This window comes from Plecotus auritus (assembly GCF_963455305.1).
Source record: "Plecotus auritus genome assembly, chromosome: 8".
Taxonomy (NCBI): Eukaryota; Metazoa; Chordata; class Mammalia; order Chiroptera; family Vespertilionidae; genus Plecotus; species Plecotus auritus.
In genome coordinates, this window is record NC_137782.1 from 88,810,622 (window position 1) to 88,828,935 (window position 18,314).

The 18,314-nt window shown below is 49.2% G+C and overlaps 1 protein-coding gene across 4 annotated transcripts in view; it reads right to left on the reverse strand.

The window, feature by feature from the left end:
- Positions 1-18,314, reverse strand: part of NFATC2 (nuclear factor of activated T cells 2) — a gene marked incomplete at both ends in the record, with an annotated part of 156,933 nt that overhangs the window by 128,354 nt on the left and 10,265 nt on the right. For 2 of the 4 annotated variants that reach the window (XM_080684544.1, XM_080684545.1), the window contains one exon: positions 16,114-16,243. The exons of the other annotated variants lie outside the window; for them this stretch is intronic. In XM_080684544.1, the coding sequence (XP_080540670.1) occupies positions 16,114-16,243 (130 nt within the window). Of the gene's footprint in view, positions 1-16,113; positions 16,244-18,314 lie in introns of those variants that run through there. 4 annotated transcript variants of the gene reach the window in all.

Here is an 18,314-nt window from a genome sequence, read left to right on the forward strand (position 1 = left end):
TGTTGTTCTAGCTAGAATCTGCAGGGTCTAGAGTTCTTGCAAAGCTGCAGATCAATATAAATTTGAATTTGTCCGTGCACGCATACACACACACACACTCCTTCCTGGCAGGTAACAGAGCATAGACTTTTAATCTACAAAGAGATTAACCTCAAATCCATAACAACATTCTGATAATTCACCACCCTGCGAAGCAGCAAAACAAAACACAAAAGGTCTCTTAGCAAAAATTCAGGCCTTATCAGAAAAACTGTATTACATCTTATCAGAAACACCCCGGCAGGGCTGATGTGAAAAGTCACAGAACTCGGCCATGTGAACACACACCACTCACACTCCCTGGCAGCTGCTTAAAACAGAAAGGCTGCTTTACTAAGCAAAAGCCTTGAAAACATTTACATTGGTTTTAATTCATCCAAGCAGCAGTTTCTTTTTTTCTTTTCTTTTTCTTCCCCCAGATTTTGAAAGTTGAACAGCAAGCAGGAAAAGGAAGGTAATTTATAATCATGAAATCCTCAATCCTCTGAATATCAGGCAAATGGCTCATCACTAAAACATGTAAGGAGCTAGGATCCTTCGCTGCTGCTCCTTCAACTGCCAGCCTCGCACACGGCTCTCTTTAAGTCACTGTGATCCCCACACGGCACTGGGCGAAGCCAGTTTCATCTCAGAACCACCAAATTTTCTCAGACAGGTTGCCAAAAATCTCGCTTTTCTGACACTTGCATAATCTCTGCTGTAGCAATAATGTATCACCGGTAAATATTATGTACTTAATATTTCTATTTAAATCCACTCACATACTACTTTATTTTTTTTTTAAGGGGAAACTTTACACCACTACCACAAATGGAAAATCAGTGTCAACTCCATAAATAGAAGGGAGGGTAAAAGTACAATAAAAATAAAAGTTACTAAATTCAAGCAAGACACCACAGCCGGCCAAAGGCTCAGAGCCTGAGGCCCACTCTTTTTCTCCCTCCTATGCTCTTTTTTTTATGGAGGTATAACTTATATCTACAGATTGGGAGTGCAGAGTTTGATGAGTTTTGCCAAATGTTATGCACCCTTGTAACCACCCCCACAGTCAAGATGTAGGACATTTCGTGAACCCAGAGAGCCTACCAGTTTTAAAGCTAGAGGGAGGAGGGAATGGCAAATGTCCGAAAGGAAGGCATTAAAGACACAGTAGCATCTAACTGAGACTCCATTCCTTGTGACTAGTTCAAAGAGAAGGAGATGGTTCTCATTATATGCAAGTTCCTCAACAGTGGACCACGGGAACCCATCTCACCTGCCATGGGGGTTCCCTGGCCTGCACTGGAGGCATCAGTACTCAAAGAGGAATAAAGTGGAAACAGTGATGAGGGGTTGAAAGGGTGCTGCTCTCGATCCTCTGTGCCTCCATGCCTTTGCATATGCTGTTCCCCTTGCCCTGAATTCCCTTCCATACCTCCTCTCCTCATTTAGCCTAACAAGCCACTATTTGTCCATCAAGATTCCAAGTGGACCGCATCCTCCTGAAGGCCCTCACTTATTTTCCTGGCTCAATCAGTCAGCAATTCTTCCGTGTTCCTAGAACCTGGAGAGTCATCTAGATTCTAGTAAAGTCTATCGATTATAGATTCACTTGTCTGTCTCCCCACTAGACTGAGCTCTTTGAAGGCAGATAGGGGTTAACAATAACAACAACAACAATAATAATAAAAATAGCAAAAGCAGCTAACATTTTGAAAGCTTAAGTGCCAGGCGCTTTCGTTAGCCCATTACATGTAGTGAATTATTTAATCTTCCAACAACCTAGAACAGTGGTCGGCAAACCGCAGCTCACGAGCCACATGCAGCTCTTTGGCCCCTTGAGTGTGGCTCTTCCACAAAATACCATGGCCTGGGTGAGTCTATTTTGAAGAAGTGGTGTTAGAAGAAGTTTAGGTTTAAAAAATTTGGCTCTCAAAAGAAATTTCAATCGTTGTACTGTTGATATTTGGCTCTGTTGACTAATGAGTTTGCCGACCACTGACCTAGAAAGTAGGCACTATTTACTGCCCTTTTACAGATGGAACACAGAGAGGTGAATGAAGTTGTCTGAAGTCTCACAGCTTGAATGGAGGCAGACCTGAGGCACCCTCAACCAGTAGGCCAGGAATTCTCAACCGGAGAACCACTGACAGTTGAGACCAGGCAATTCTTAACTGTGGGGACTAGAGGGTGTTTAGAAGCATCCCTGCCTCTACTCACTAAAAGCCAGTAGCCTCTCCGCCCCTCTGCCAGTTGTGACAACCAAAAAATGTCTCCAGGCATTGCCCAGTGTCTCCTGCGAGGCAGAACGGCCCCCAGTTGAGAACCACGGCTCTGTGCTCACCGCCCGCCACCTCATCACAGCCGGCATGCCGCAGGGGCCCACACTGCTGGAAGGACAACCTGTGAGTCATGCCTCAAACCTGAAATGATTCAAAACCGGGACATGTGCTCACTGTCAGCCCTAGCGGGTACCTCGCTCCTGCAGCAGACATCTGGAAGTTCTAATGACCATCACCCTTCCTTTCACCATGTTCCCAGCTGCTCATCCAACATCAGGGCCCCATGAAGGTTTGGGGAGACCTCTGGCCACTCTCAGAAACTGCAGGACAGGATGGCTGGGGAGGCCACTCCAGCCCCCTCTCAGCAAGGAGTCTGCACTGAGGTCCAGGTGTCAGTCAACACACTGTGTCAGGGGACTCCAGCCCCAATGTCCCATCCCCCAGCTCTGTGACCTGGGGGACCCCTGAGTGGAGCCTACCTGTATATTATTAATATGGAAAGAATGACTGTTTCTGTGATCATTCTACCCCTTCTCTGCTCTGATTGCTTTGTTTTACACATACTAGCACTCAATGCCTTTGAAAACATTTTTTTTTAATATATTTTATTGATTTTTTACAGAGAGGAAAGGAGAGGGATAGAGAGTTAGAAACATCGATGAGAGAGAAACATCGATCAGCTGCCTCCTGCACACCCCCTACTGGGGATGTGCCCGCAACCAAGGTACATGCCCTTGACCGGAATCGAACCTAGGACCCTTGAGTCCGTAGGCCGACGCTCTATCCACTGAGCCAAACCGGTTAGGGCTGAAAACATTTTTTAAAAGAGAAGACATTTTTATAAAAATCAAATGGGTTCATTAACACTTTGGGAATTCTTTTCGCAGAGATTCTGTGAGCCTTCAGAAAACAGGTGGAGTAGGTAAAGAACGCCTCCCACATCGCCTCCATCCCATGCCTTGGACTCTTTTCCCTGGGCTACCTGGGAGCTGACCCACTAAATCTTACTCAAGTGCGAATGACTCAGTGAGCTACTTGCAATAACAAAAATGGAAATAGCTAAACACAAACTTACCATTTACTCCATTAACCACTGTATGTATTTAATATATATTAATATATGTTTGTCTCACAAGAACCCTATGAAGCAGGTGATACAGTTTACAAATGGGGGAAATGAGGCTCAGAGAGGGTGAGTCACTTGCCCAAGGTCACACAGCTTCACAGCTTCAGAGTGGCAGAGCTGGGACTCAGTCTCAGGCAGCTGGGTCCTTTTCCCCTACCACGACTGCTCTACCTACCCTGCTTCTCATGAAAGGGACTATTTCCTGGATGATGACCCCTTCACCCCAACACAGGGCAATGAGGAGCTCCAGAATAGTAACTGCTCTGGGGGCCCCACCAGGAGGAAGTTGCCCCGACAGCTAACGACACTGATTCCTTTCTTCTGGAATAATCACAGTCCCTCCACTTGCCCCAGGATTGAGTCAAAGACTATTTTAAAAATCACGCTCAGGCCGCCCGGTGGGCCTGCCAGCGCCGGCCCTCCAGGAGCCTCCTGCGGCCTGTTGTTCACCCTTGGGGACACACGGCCAAGTCTGAGGCCGCCAGTCAGTGCCAACTGACCAGCCGACAGATCGCTTTTGAAAAAAGGAACCCAAGAGAAGAACGTCTTCTCCGGGAAGTCCAGCGGGTGGAATTTTCAGGAAGCAGAACAGAATGACCAAAATAGAAACCCAGCCAGGGGACCCGCAGGAGGCGTGTGTCCTTTGGGGGAGGGGGCAATGTAAACCAGTGCTTTCAGGCTTGAAGGGTGTGAAGGAGAAAAACCCGGGCAGGGGCTGGAGGCCGGACACCCTGGGACCAGCAGCAGGGCCCCCGAGCTGCGTCCATCCTCAGGGTGGAGCCACCCCTCGATGAGCTCACACCCCGAGGTGGTGCGAGTCCCTGGCCGCAGGTTTGAGACATCACAGTCTGTTGCCATGGCAGCACCTAGGATGCCTGAACCTGGAGATGCACACGTGCAGCTGGAGGAAAGGGGAGAAGATGGCGGGGAGGGATCCTGCCTCCCGCCACCCCCAAGGCTCTCGTAACTTCCTGTGCGTTTGGGGCTGCAAGTAGTGGTTCAAAGGAGCAAGAAGGTGGGTGGGTTTTTCATCTGGCGGTTTGCAGCACCTATTGGAAAGGCCTTCTTTGAAAAGCTGCAGACTGCCATCAAGTAATAAATCCAACGCTCAGCAAGCTTTCCAAGGAGCCCACCCCCCGTGCTCATATGCACAACGGTGGTTGGATTCCCTCTCAATGCATCGTGTGTATTAATAACGATGGGGAATCAGGCTGTCACTCCATCCTTCAGAGATGACACATGCAGACACAGGGCAGGAAAGGACAAGAAATTCCATCCAGATAAATCAGGTCCAGAAAGGGGAGGGAGGCAGCTTACTGCCCTGTGTCACACCGTGGAGCCACTGGAAAAAGCCACCTCGAATGCTCTGCTTTTTGCTGACCTTGCCCCACGTAAGACAGCTGTCTGTCTCCACCAGACAGGGCAGAAGGAGGCCTTGGTCCCGCTTCCCAGGCAGTCTGCCACCAGGCCAGGCGCCGGGACACGGGAACTGGGACAATTTGCAAGCAACGAGCCTTGCAGCCTGGCTGCTGGCCTGGCTGTCTGCAAAAACACATACACCTACCCACTGACATGTATTACTTGTGCAGAGAATTAGAGAAATGTGTGGAATCTGTAACCTGCATGCCTCAGGGTCAGTGTCGGGATGGGGACAGCGGGGCCTGGGCAACTGGCAGGCGCCAGTCTCAAACTGGGATGGAAAGAACCTCCTCTTGCTGATTTAAAGTCCTTCAACGGGGCCCTCCTGCCTTCAAGAAGTTCAGAGAACTTCCTACTTCTACTTGTCCACACAGCTGATGTCCCCTGTGCCGCAGGCTTTCACGGGCACCGCTCCCGTCTCTGCAACTCACAATCAGCCTGGGAGGCAGGCACTGTCAGCTTCTGTTACAAATGGGGAAACTGAGACTCGGGGTGCAGGGAGTCACCAAAACCATCAGGGGCAGAGCTGGGATTCACACTGAGATGCAGCAAAGGGCACAAACATTAAAGGCACATCTCGTGTCTTTTTACATGTGTGTGCACGATATGCAACATTTCCACCCTGCCAGGGGCTCCCCTGTGACCCACTCAGCCAGTAACCCTCACCCGGGGGGAACCACTAGCCTGACTTGTCTCAACACGAACTGGGGTTTGACTGCTCTGGATTGTCCCAGAAATAAAAATCAAACAAGATGTACATGGCACGTCTCTCGCTGAGCACTATGTCTGAGACTCATCCCTGTCGTGTGCAGCCACGGTTTCTAACATTGGGTGGCATTCCATCGCATGGGTGCCCAGTAATTTATTTATCCAAGAAGCCAGCCCAGCCCCTTGAGACTGAATTGGAACTTCGAGAGGTCCCTTTCCAGCAGAAGACAGTCCCTCCACACTAGCCAGGCCCTGCATGACAGCAGGACGCAGGCAGCTTCCGCACCAAAAGGAGAAGGAAAGATCTGGTCAGAAAAACTAACCAGAAATAGACCAGACAATACTCCCTCAGAAACTGGGCTGGCACGCTCAACCCCATGGCTCCCTCAAAGGCCTGCATGAGAGCACACCGGTGGGGGAACAGACACCTTCCTTTTTTTCATCCTCAGCAAAGACCCCTCACCTTTACGCCAGCACCTCAAAGAGCTTCATCCCTACTGAGTCCCTCAACCCCCGGCACAGCCTGGAGCGCCAATTTCTACCTTTCTTTCAGCCAATCTGAACCCCAAATGGAAACTGCCCCTTGAAGACAGAGGGGCCCCTACAACCCTTGGCCCGGGGCAGAGATTTAAAATTAATACCTTATTGACTGACAGGTTCTTTATTTACACTTTCCCCCAGGAGCTTTGATTTCGGTGCCACGTTCCAGAGAGCTGGCACACTTAATCAGTGGCCCCTGCCAACCCTGGTCATTAATGGCATTCCTCCTTTCTCCATGGCAACGGAGTGATGTCACCCGTTGCGGGTTTTAGACCTGCAGCCCTCCTTCTTGGGATCACACAGGTACACAGCCCCTTCCTATAATCTTTACAATCACTCTTTTGCACCCTCATTTAACGTTCCCCCTTCAGCAGACATGCCCAAGCAGGTTTGTTTAATAAGGACCTTTATAAATCCTGGGCTTTGCAAGGACTTTCTCCCCTTCAGAAAGCTCACCCAGGCATGGCCCCATTAAAATTACATGTGAAGGGCTGGTTTTTAGAAAGGCATCTTGGGGACTAAAACAGGCCCCACTGAGGAAAAGCTTTCCCCAAACCTCAGATTAGGACATGGGAAGGGTCCCAAATGCTAATTCGGGAAAAGCAATTTCTCTGCTCCACTTGCAGCTTACAGTCTGTTTTTGATACATTTCTTTGGCAGAGGACAATACAAGCATTAAAAGTCTAAGGCAAGGGAAACAAAAGAAAAAATAAACAAATGGGACTACATCAAACAGAAAACTTTTTGTAGAGCAAAAGAAAGCATCAACAAAATAAAAAGACAACCCACTGAATGGAAGAACATATTCACCAATGATACATCTGATAAGGGGTTAATATCCAAAATTTATAGAGAACTTATAAAACTCAATACAAAAAAAAAAAAAAAAAAAAAAAAACCAACCCAATTAAACAACGGCAGAGGACCTGAATAGACACTTCTCCAAACAGGACATACAGATGGCCAATAGACATATGAAAAGATGCTCAACATCACTAATCATCAGGGAGGTGCATTTAAAACCACAATGAGGCATCACCTCACACCTGTCAGAATGGCTACCATCAATAAATCCACAAATGACAAGAGCTGGCAAGGATGTGGAGAAAAGGGAACACTTGTGCACTGTTGGTGGGAATGCAGACTGGTGCAGCCACTGTGGAAAGCCGCATGGAGTTACCTCAAAAAAATTAAAAATGGAACTGCCTTATGACCCAGTGATTACACTTCTGGGAATATATCCAAAGAAACCCGAAACACTAATTCAAAAGAATATATGCACCCCTATGTTTACTGCAGCATTATTTACAATAGCCAAGATCTGGAAGGAGCCAAGTGCCCATCAGTAGATGAGTGGGTAAAAGAACTGTGGTACATTTACATGATGGAATGCTATTTTGCCATAACATGAAGAAAATTTTACCCTTTGCGACAGCATGGGTAGACCTGGAGAGCATTATGCTAAGTGAAAGAAGCCAGTCAGAGAAAAGACAGGTACCATATGATCTCACTTATATGTGGAATTTAATGAACAAAATAAACAAACAAAATAGAAACAAACTCATAGATACAAAGAACAGATTGACAGCTGTCAGAGGGGAGTGGGACGGGGGAAGCTGGGTGAAAAGGTGAAGGGATTAAGAAAAAAAACAAAACTCATAGACACAGACAACAGTATGGTGATTACCAGAAGGTAAGGGGGGTGGGGAAGCTGGAAGAGGGTTAGGGGGCATAAATGGTGATGGAAGGAGATTTGACTTGGTGGTGAACACACAATACAATATACAGATGATGTGTTAGAGAATTGTACACCTGAAACCTCTATAATTTTATTAATTAATGTCGCCCCAATAAATTCAATAAAAATTTAAAAAATTAAAAGTCCAAGACACCTGGCTTTAGATCTAAATACCAGTTTATAGGAAATGCAAGGGACAGAGGAGCATGTTAAGAGACACCACAGAGATGCCACTGGCGAAATCCAGAATGTGGGCAACTGCACAAGAAAAAACCTTTTTCTTCAACAAATAAATGGCAAGAAAACAGACTGCCGGGGACTTTTATAGAACAAAAGAGCCAGAATGGCCATGTCCACCAAATACAATGTGAGGGTTTTGTCTGGATCTTGGTTCAAACAAGTTAACCATTAAAAAGATACTTGTGCCCTGGCCAGGTAGCTCAGTTGGTTGGAGCATCGGCCTGTACACCAAAAAGTTTTAGGTTCAATTCCTGGTCAGGGCACATACCTAGGTTGTGGGTTTGATCCCCAGTTGGGGCCCATATGAGAGGCAACCAATTGATGTTTCTTTCTCTCCTTTTCTTAAAAAAAAATTTAATAAAAACATATCCTCAAGTGGGGACTTAAAAAAAAATACTTGTGAGCAGGGAATCTGAAACCTGGACATTTGAAATTAAGTAACTGTTCTTTTTCAGGTTTGATAATGCTATTTGATTTTTCTCAAGAGTCCTATCTTTGAGAGCTACATACTAATGTATTTATTATAAAATATGATGCCATCTGGAATCTGATTTAGAGTTACTGGGGCAAGGGGCATGGAGAAGTAAGATCGACCTCATGTTGGTAATTGCTGGAGCTGGGAGATGGGAACATGGGAAATAATTATCCCATTATGTCTTTCTTTTCCTTATTTTGGAAAAGAAGCTCATTCTAACAGTTCAGGGAAGTCAGAGGCTGCCCTCTTGCTTTGGAGGCACCCTGTCAGGCTGTGCTCCAGGTAGGGAAGCAGACGCAGCCCTGACCCATCCCAGGAAGAGCCCTAGGGTGGAGTCTTGCCTTCTTCCCTGAGCTCAATTTGGGATCAGCAAAAAAGCAAACCTCCCAGCAGCCTGGGGAAGCAGAGTTTGGCCCGAGCTCTGAGGAACCTGGCTGTTTCCTGTGCTGAGGCTGGAGGAAGGAGGAAGTCCCTCTGTGGGGGAAGCCTCAAGGCATCCATCATGCTGCCTCTCCAGGCAGCATCTTCCCGCAGGGCTCAGGGGGCGGATCCCATGGGGGGCGGGCAGGACACCTGGGGAGGCCCCGCCTTCCTGAGAGGCAGCACAGGGCACCTCCCGGCCCTGGAGTCTGGACACCCAGAAGCTTCTGCAGCCAGCCAAGCTCTGGGGCCGAGGCAGAAGCCACGTGAGGGTTTCAAGTCAGAACTCAACGTGTGTGCGGAAGTGAGATAACTCGCTGTAGCACCGACCCAGCATGGTGGCCGATGGCTCCTCTTCAGTGACAGCCAGGCTCTTCCTTCTGGACCATTTTCTCCTAAGGCTCAGGATTCATGCAAAGGCTGTGGCAAAGACTCTCTCTCTCCTCCCAGGAGTCAGTGCCCTGGGGAAGTCAGGAGAGCTCCAAGTTCCTCAGCGCCCCCCATGGCCCAGTATCTACCCAGCCCAGCCGCTGGCACTTTAATCACATGGCCTCCTAGAAACTCCCATCAGCCCTAGGTGAGCACTGCCATCCCCATCCCCATTTCACAGATGAGAAAACAGCCCAAAGGAACAGAATCACGTGCCCATTGGCATCCCGCTAGTAAGGAACTGTACAACTTTTCATCCATCTACTTCGCAATTATTTATTGCATGCTTGGTAAGGCTGGGTACTTCTGCTTGGCCAAGGTCATGCAGATAGAAGGCAACTAAGTCAGAATTGTAAGCCAGGATTTTTCTATTTCAGATTGGGTGTTCTGACTTGCCCAGCCAATGGCCTTCAGAGTTGGAGTAACATGTTTGATCCCCAGCTGGGGCCCAAACTTTTTTGCTGCATTTTTTTAAGATTTTTTATTGATTTTTAGAAAGAGAGGAATGGAGAAGGAGAGAGAAACATTGATGTGATATGAGACATCAATGGGCTGTCTCCCATATACCCCCACCAGGGATTGAGCCCACAACCCGGGGCATGTGCCCTAACCAGGAATTGAACTGGCAACCCATTGGTGCTAGAGACAATGCCCAACCAACTGAGCCACACTGGCCCTAGCTTTGCTCCCTGTTCTATGGTGAGTATAGTCCCATTAGAACGGCAAACACACAAGTGATAATTATGTAAGTAGCAAATGTAAAGGGTGAACGCACCCCATGCTACTGTACTTGGGCTCCATCAAAGCCAGGAGTCGGTGACTTCTGGCTGAGCTGCAGTGCTGAGAGCAGGGACTCGGGACCCCAGCAGCCTGGGTTCAAGGCCTGCTCTGACACCACTGCACGGTTCTCTGACACCACTGCATGGCTCTCAGCAAAGTTCATTGACCCCCAATGACTCCATTGGTCTGGGTCTGGCTGGAAGATTCGAATGTGCGGCCAGGACTGAGAGCCACTAGCCACCAATACTGCATTTTTCAAATTTATTCAACCCCATCACCTTAAAGGCCTAGGAAGCCTTGGGAACCAACCCAAATAACATTGCTTTAAGGTTTAAGGGCCTCTGTTCCCCCATCAAAATGTAAGGCCACCTTAAGAACAGAGGGCTTTTAATCTGGAAACCAGGATGCATGTGTTCAATAGTGAAGAATGCTCAAGGCAACTTTCTCCCCATTTCCTTCGCCTCCCTGACAGTCCTGGCCTCCCTGCCCCTTTCCAGCGGCACCTGGAGACACTATTTATACAAGCAGGATTACTAAGGCCTGTCCTTAACTTGACACAGACGATGTCTCTGAACGTCACATGTTAGGGAACCTGCTTGCTTAGCGTAGAACTCTATTTTTAGTAAGCACACACACAAAAAAACACATGATACTATATCCCAGCACCTCGCTTGTCCCCATTTGTTTGCCAGGCTGTGTCTCACAGAGGCCCAGGCAGGGCAGGACCACATCTAATTTGTCTCCATACCCCCCACAGGGCCTAGCACAAAACAAGCATTCGGGGAGTGTTTGCTGAGAGAATGAGGTTTTAATTGTCCCCTGTGAGTGGGTTGAGAGCAGGTGTTCCTGAGTTGACCGTGCAGGCAACACTAGGGAATGGGCTATAGCAGGGACTGCGACTCTCCCTGAAAATGGTATAAAGGGCAGTAAGCCCTGGTCAGTGTTGCTCAGTGGTTAGAGCATCGGCCCGTGCACCAAAGGGTCTTGGGTTCAATTCCTGATCAAGGGGACATACCTGGGTTGCAGGTTCGATCCCCAGCCCCCATCGGGGTGAGGGAGGCAACCAATCAATGTGTCTCTCTCACATCGAAGTTTCTCTCTCTCTCTTTTTCTTTCTCTCTCTCTCTCTCTCTCCCTCTCTCTCTGTCCCGCCCCACCCTTCCTCCCTTCCACTCTCCTAAAAATCAATGGAAAAAAATATCCTTGGTGAGTATGAACAACAACAACCAAATAAAAAGGCACTGGAGGGCAGAGCAGACTGGGACAGGTGCTCCGACAGTGTGTATACATATAGGATCTATGGCTTTTCTCATCTTTTTAAAGGGCTGTGACCCAGAAAGTTTAAGGATCCCCAGAATAGACTTTACGAGCAATGACCAGGAGTCTGCTGTCGTTTCCGAAAGGGCAAAGTCAGAGACACATGCATTAGCTTAGCACAGTGGTCGGCAAACTGCGGCTCGCGAGCCACATGCAGCTCTTTGGCCCCTTGAGTGTGGCTCTTCCACAAAATACCACGTGCAGGCATGCACGTACAGTGCGATTAAAACTTCGTGGCCCATGCGCAGAAGTCGGTTTTCGGCTCTCAAAAGAAATTTCAATCATTGATATTTGGCTCTGTTGACTAATGAGTTTGCCGACCACTGTCTTAGCAGGAATCGAAGCAGGGATATACCAGGTGCACCGAGGCAGACCAGAAATGAGCACTCCCAACATGTCAGTCCCAGAAGAGATCTGGTACCTCTGGAGGTGACTAGGGATTCCAGTACCCATCCGACTCTCCCAATGTATTACAGTTGGGACAAGTAAGAATTCATTGAATTCACAAGCACACACAAGGAATTGAACTTCTGATCTATCTGAAAGCCAAACACACCTCTCCTTCTAAGGTTGGGTCAGGAGCCCTGGTCAGGACGCCCACATCCCTGTCCCCATTCATTCTGTGACGATGTACTTAGCTATCTCCTTCAGTAGAAAAAAAATAAGAATCTACTTGGCATACCTCTAGGCAAATAAACTTGAAAATCGAGATAGATGAAAAGGATCATTCCTTTGAAAGATACAGTTTACCAAAACTGACTCCAGTAGAAATAGACAGTGTAGACAGACTACTTCCCACAGAAACCATAGAAAAGGTGGTCATGGAACCACTCCATAAAAAGGCACTAGGTCCAGATGGCTTCACAAGGGAATTCTATCACAACTTTAGAAATTGAGTAGTCCCAACAATACATTGTTACTGAGCACAGAAACCAAAAGATGCTTAAACCTAATAGCACACAAAAAAAGGACATTACAGATAAATATGACTCATGAATACTGCTGAAAGAAGTTTTAAATATTATCAAACCAATGCAGGTCCCACAACCATAAGAAAGTAACACATAGTAACCAAGTGAATATTGCCATGTAAGTCAACATATTGATAGATATAAGAAGAATAAAATCATACTTTTCTATAGATGCTAAAAAGTTTATGATGTAATTCAACTCCCATTCCTAATCAAAACTCTCAAGAAAATAGGAATGGATGGATACTTCCTTGACATAATTAAGTGGATACACCTCAGTCCTAAAGCCAACACTCGAGAGACTCCTGCTGGGGTTAGAAACAAGAAAGGTTGCCTAGCTTTCTCTTACTATGAGCTTGCTACTGAAGATGTAACTGGACAAGAGAAAACAATCAGAGTCTCTAGCTCAGGGAGGGTAGGGGCCAGGTCTTATTCTTATTATATCCCCAGGATGTAACTCAGTAGGTAGTTGGATGAGTAAATGAATAATGGCTCACATTAATTGAGCACCTGTATTAACAAAATCAAGGGTTTAAAGAAATGCTAGTAGCAAATCATACTGTTGATAGTTTTTTTTAATATATTTTATTGATTTTGTACAGAGAGGAAGGGAGAGGGATAGAGAGTTAGAAACATCGATGAGAGAGAAACATCGATGAGATGCCTCCTGCACACCCCCTACTGGGGATGTGCCCGCAACCAAGGTACATGCCCTTGACCAGAATCGAACCTGGGACCTTTCAGTCTGCAGGCCAACACTCTATCCACTAAGCCAAACCAGTTAGGGCTGTTGATTGTTTTAAATGGACAAATAAGCTTAAGAGGTAAATATTAATACTTCAGCCATTTAACTGATGAGAAGAGGTCCAGAGACATTAAATGACTTGCCCAAGATCACTGTTGGTAAATGTCTTAAATTCCAGCCTTGCCATGGTGCAGGGCCCCTTACAAAATGTGTTACATGTGTATCCCATCCAGTGAGGGACCAAGGCCCCTCCAGAATGTAGGCTCTGGAGCAGGATGCCAGGTTCATATTTCAGTTCTGCTGTTCACCAACTCTGACTTGTTGAGAAGATTCCTTCCCCTTTCTGTGCCTTAGCGTCCTCCTCTGTAAATGAGGGTGACAATTGTGTCCACCTGCTAGGCTTGGAGGAGTTACTACATGAGCTAATAAACATCTGCTACATGCCAAACTTCCATAAAACGAGCACAACTTCCCACAAATTCCCTAGTACCTTCACCGATTTCTGATGTCTGTCCCACTAGCAGTCCTTCTCCTTCCTTGGTTTTTGCCAAGCTCATGCCCAGAGTTAAGGATAACACCTCACATGCATCACCATTATATTGTCACCTGGGACAAAGCTCAATAGCAAGAGAAGGGCCAGTGTTGGCCCTTGGGGAGTGCCACCATGCAGAAGCAGAGAGAGGGGACCCCTATTAACATCTGGGTGAGCCAGAGCCTAGCCCACATCTGGATCAGCTCACTTTAGCCTCTCAAGGTTCCCTTCTAGCCATGATGTTTCTGTGCCGCCTACTTCCCAGCAAGGAGTCCCACTTTTACAGATTCCAGAGCATAACCCCTCATCCTTTTAGTCGGTGGCACATAGTAACTTCTTTCCAAAGAGCGCATGTTGGAAAAGAGTAACTTGACAGTGGAGAACCCAGACAAATGCTACCTCAGCTGGGTGACCAAGGTCAGCATCAGTGATAAATCATGTTGAAATCTAGTGAGGACGTGACAGAAATGGTCACTACCGCTATGGTCTTCCTCCCCAAAACTCATAGCCCCTGTCCAACCATGAGAAAGACCCTAATTGTGGGACATTCTACAATACACCTAATCAGTGCTCCTCAAAACTGTCCAGCTCTAAGAAGCAAGGACAGTCTACTCTGAATAGAGGATTGACTTTAGGTCATAATATTTATCATTACTGGTTCATTAATGATAACAATACTAATACATACTAATGTAGAATATTAATAATATGGGAAACTGGCTGCTGGGTATATGGGAACTCTGTATCATCTTTACAATTTTTCTGTAAATCTAAAACTGTTCCAAAAAAATAAACTTTATTTTTAAAAAAAACACAGATTTCGGGGCTTCACTGTGGTCATTTAGACACCCATCCCACTGCCAAGAAAAACTATAAAAAGCACCTCCCATTAGATTTGGCTTGGAAACTATTTCCCCGGAAATCAACCCCCTGCCAAAAAAAAAAAAAAAAAGTTAGCTGATTGTGAATCTGGGAGGGGTGTATTAGTTCCCTGCAAAACATGACTTTAATCTTAACAAACAGAAAGACCACTGATGCTAGACTAGGGATCATTTGCAGATTCTTAATCGTATCTTTTCAAAGCAAAGGATGGGCTCCAGATTGCAACTCAAGAAGACTGATCTCTCTTGCTGGCTAATTATTTCTTCTCCAGCCAAAATATAGAATAATTACTAATTACCATCTTTACTTGGGGACCCCTGAGGTCAAAACAAGCCCCTCACCTGAGATGGCCAGTGAAGACACACGGAAGGGAAGGGAAAACTTCTCGTTCACCTGCCGAACAAGCATCTCTGGGATAAAACAAGCCCCACCCCCACCCCTGACCCCCACGGTCCAGGTCCTTGAAAAGGCCACCTACACAAACCAGCCAGCACAGCCCTGCCTGACTCTGCAGGCAGCAACCCCCGTGACTTGTTGAAGTCACCAGCAAGCCTGCCCCTGAGGCTTCAACAAGTATTGGCTGGGCTGGGCTGGGCTGTCAAAATCAGGAAGCCTGGTTAGATTTTTTGTTTTTTTTCCAAGACAACCTGCTAACCAGAAAAATACAATGAGGCTGGGTGTGCGGCCTCCTCCTTCTTCTGAAGAAGGCTCCTGTTAAGCATGTGAAGTGACAGCCCAGCCAGGGCCGCCCAGCCCCAGCGGCAGAGGCACTTGAAGGCACACACTGACAGGTGCCGGCTCCACCGCCAGCTGCCCCACCCCGCCCCCTCTCAGCCCCCACATCCATGGTGACTGTGGGGTGCTGATGGCTTGAATAAGCTCCCACCGATCACTGGGGTGATTGGCAAAGGCAGCAGCACCACCCAGGGAGGAAATGGGCCAGCCTCCTGACAGTGAAGTCAAACCACACTCCAGCATTAGACACAGACAACCTCTTCCTTAGTTTCAACACAAAGTCCCCAACAAACCCTCTCAGCCTCCCTCGGGGTGCCTGCAGGGGAGGGGATCCGCTTTCACCTGCCCTGATGCTGAGGTTCAGTGGCCACCTCCTGTGCACCCGCCCTCTCCCACTACCTCCATTCTATGGCTTCCTCCCCTCCTCCCTCCAAAGGCAAACCAATAGCTCCCTTGCCCTCGGACTACCCAGCAGCAGGCAGGAGGCCAGCTGCACCCCCTGCCACCTTTTGCCACCCCTCCCACAGGGAGGTCTCAGGAATTGGAAACTGGCACCCTATGGGGCAAAGTGAGCCGACTGCCCCCTAAGGGTGGCAGCAGTCCCTGGCCTCGTGCCCTCCCTCTCCCGGGGGAGAGGCACCCCCTCACCAAGCCCCCTGAAGAGTGACATCTGGAGCAGAGGGGCCCTGGTCCACCCCCCAGGCAAAGCCCCCACTGGGGGGGCCAGGCCGGTGGGGGTGGGGGGCCTCCACCGACCTTCGATAGGGTTCAGATAGTCATAGTTGAAGAGGATGGAGAAGTCCAGCTCGTCCTGGGGGCTGCCCCCCGGCTCGGGGCCCAGGGCGTCCCCTCCGTCGGGGTCCGGCTGCTGTTCTGGGGCTTCCATGGCGCGCGAGGCGGCAGGAGGGCTGCGGGCCGGGGCGAGGGCAGGCCGGCTTTCTCCCTGGCCCTTGCCCGGGGGTGCAAGGTGCAGGAAGCAGGCGGAGAGGCAGGCGGAGTGGCGGGGTCACTGTCCTCGCTGGAGGGACCCCGGGTCGGGGATGGCGCGCCTGGCTCAGCGGGTCTGGACGCGCCCGGAGCCCAGCAGCGCAGCGGCGCGAGCTTCCTGCTCCGGAGGCACCTGTTGCAGCCCCGGGAGGGGGAGGCGGGGACAGGGCGGCCAGGCCGGCGGGGGCGGGGCGCCACCCAGACGGGGGAGGGAGGAAGGGCAGAAGGGAGGGAGAAGCGGGTGGCGGGGCTGGCCAGCGCCCTAGGAAGGAGGCCACCCGCCCGCCCTGGCTCCCAGCTTAGGCACGCACTGGGGTCCCTGCCATCCACCACCCCCGCCCCCCGCCCCCAGCGGGTGAGCGCTGCTGGCCCTGTGCGACCCAGGATCCCGACCAGAAAGCTGCTGCCACTTAAGCTTTGCCCTGTGTGACCAGCGGATCCCAGGCTTTCCCGCTTTTCTTCTTCAAGGGGCAGATCTGTACCTCCTGTGCCTCTGTGTGCCCACAGCGCAGAGTGCTGTTCACCTAGAGTTCTCACCTGCGTGCGCCTAACTCCACATTCCATGACCTGGGAAAGAATCAGATACTCTGAGCACAAGCCCCACCTGGACCTCCTGGCCACCTATCACGCGCCAGGTGCCAGGCACCCAGCATGAAGGGGACGCTGGCCCTGGAGAAGCTCTGGTTCTGGTGGGGGGAGAACCCTGAAGGAGATACACAGGGAACAAAGACCACCTCCTGTGAGGCGCCAGGAGAGACCTCACCAGGGCTATGTGGTAATGGCTGGGGCTGGGGAGGATCAGTCATTTCTGTGGTCTCGAAGGGCCTCTCTGGGAAGGTGACACTGGGACGAACCTGGTTGATGGTGGAGCTGGGGGAAGAGTGTTCTGCAGTGGAAACCCCCCAAAAAGCAAAAGCCAGCAGGAGCTCTGCGTGGTGCAGGCTCAGCACAGAGGGCAGTGCAGCTGGGGGGCTGCGGGTAGCAATACACCGGAATGCTTGTTCAGAACAGATGGGCAGGCCCCTCACTGGAGCTCCTGCTTCCATGAGTCTTGAGAGGAGGCTCAGGAATGTGTATTTGTAAGCAAGCATCCAAGGTGAGTGTTAGGGACAGATACATTGGGGGAGCGCTATCTAAAAGCCCAGTACCATCCCCAGAACCAACCCCCAGTGGTTCTTAACCCAGGCTACACATTAGACTCACCTGGAGAGCTGTTCACACCAGAGACCAGTTATGATCAGAATGTTTGAGGGTGGGGCCTGGGCCTCTGTGTTCTGTAAAAGCTCCCCAGAGCCTTCCAATGTGTGGCCAGGGGTGAGAACCCCCGGGTTAAACTCAGACTCCATTCCAGGGGCCTGGGCCTGGCGATGGAGTCTTGGGAAGTGCTTTCTGGTTGTCAGAATATAAAGAAATGCCTTTATTTGTTTCCTAACCACAAGCACAGCTATCCTGGGAGTATCCAACAAGCATCTTAGGGGTGGCTAATAAATGTAGGTGGGAGAGGAAAGAGGACGCAGGCGAGGACACCGATAGAAGTATCCAGAAGAAGGTGGATGCTCTCGGCCCTAATGACAACACCCAAAGTCCAGACGCTGAAATTTGGTCAGAGGTAAACCAGAAACAAGCCTGCCTTGTGCTGTAGAGCAGGAGGGAGCCTGGTGTCACCCTCACGTGTCTTTCTCATCTCCCCACCCCTAATGGGTAAATGCCTCCACTCTCCTGGACCCGGGCTGATTCTGCCTGCCCAGAAGCCTATTCCCCCTTCTTCCGATAACAGCACTCCAGTGTGTTCCTTTGGGAAACTGCTTGGTTCTACCGAAATACAAATATCTGAGGAGTACCACCCCGCCCCCCAGCCCCAATGCAGGGGGCTGTGAGTCCTGAGACCCCTTAATGTCGGTCTCTTCCCCCTACTGGTATAAAGCTCATTTTTATCTACAGCCTGAACTTCACCCCTGAAATCTGGGCTC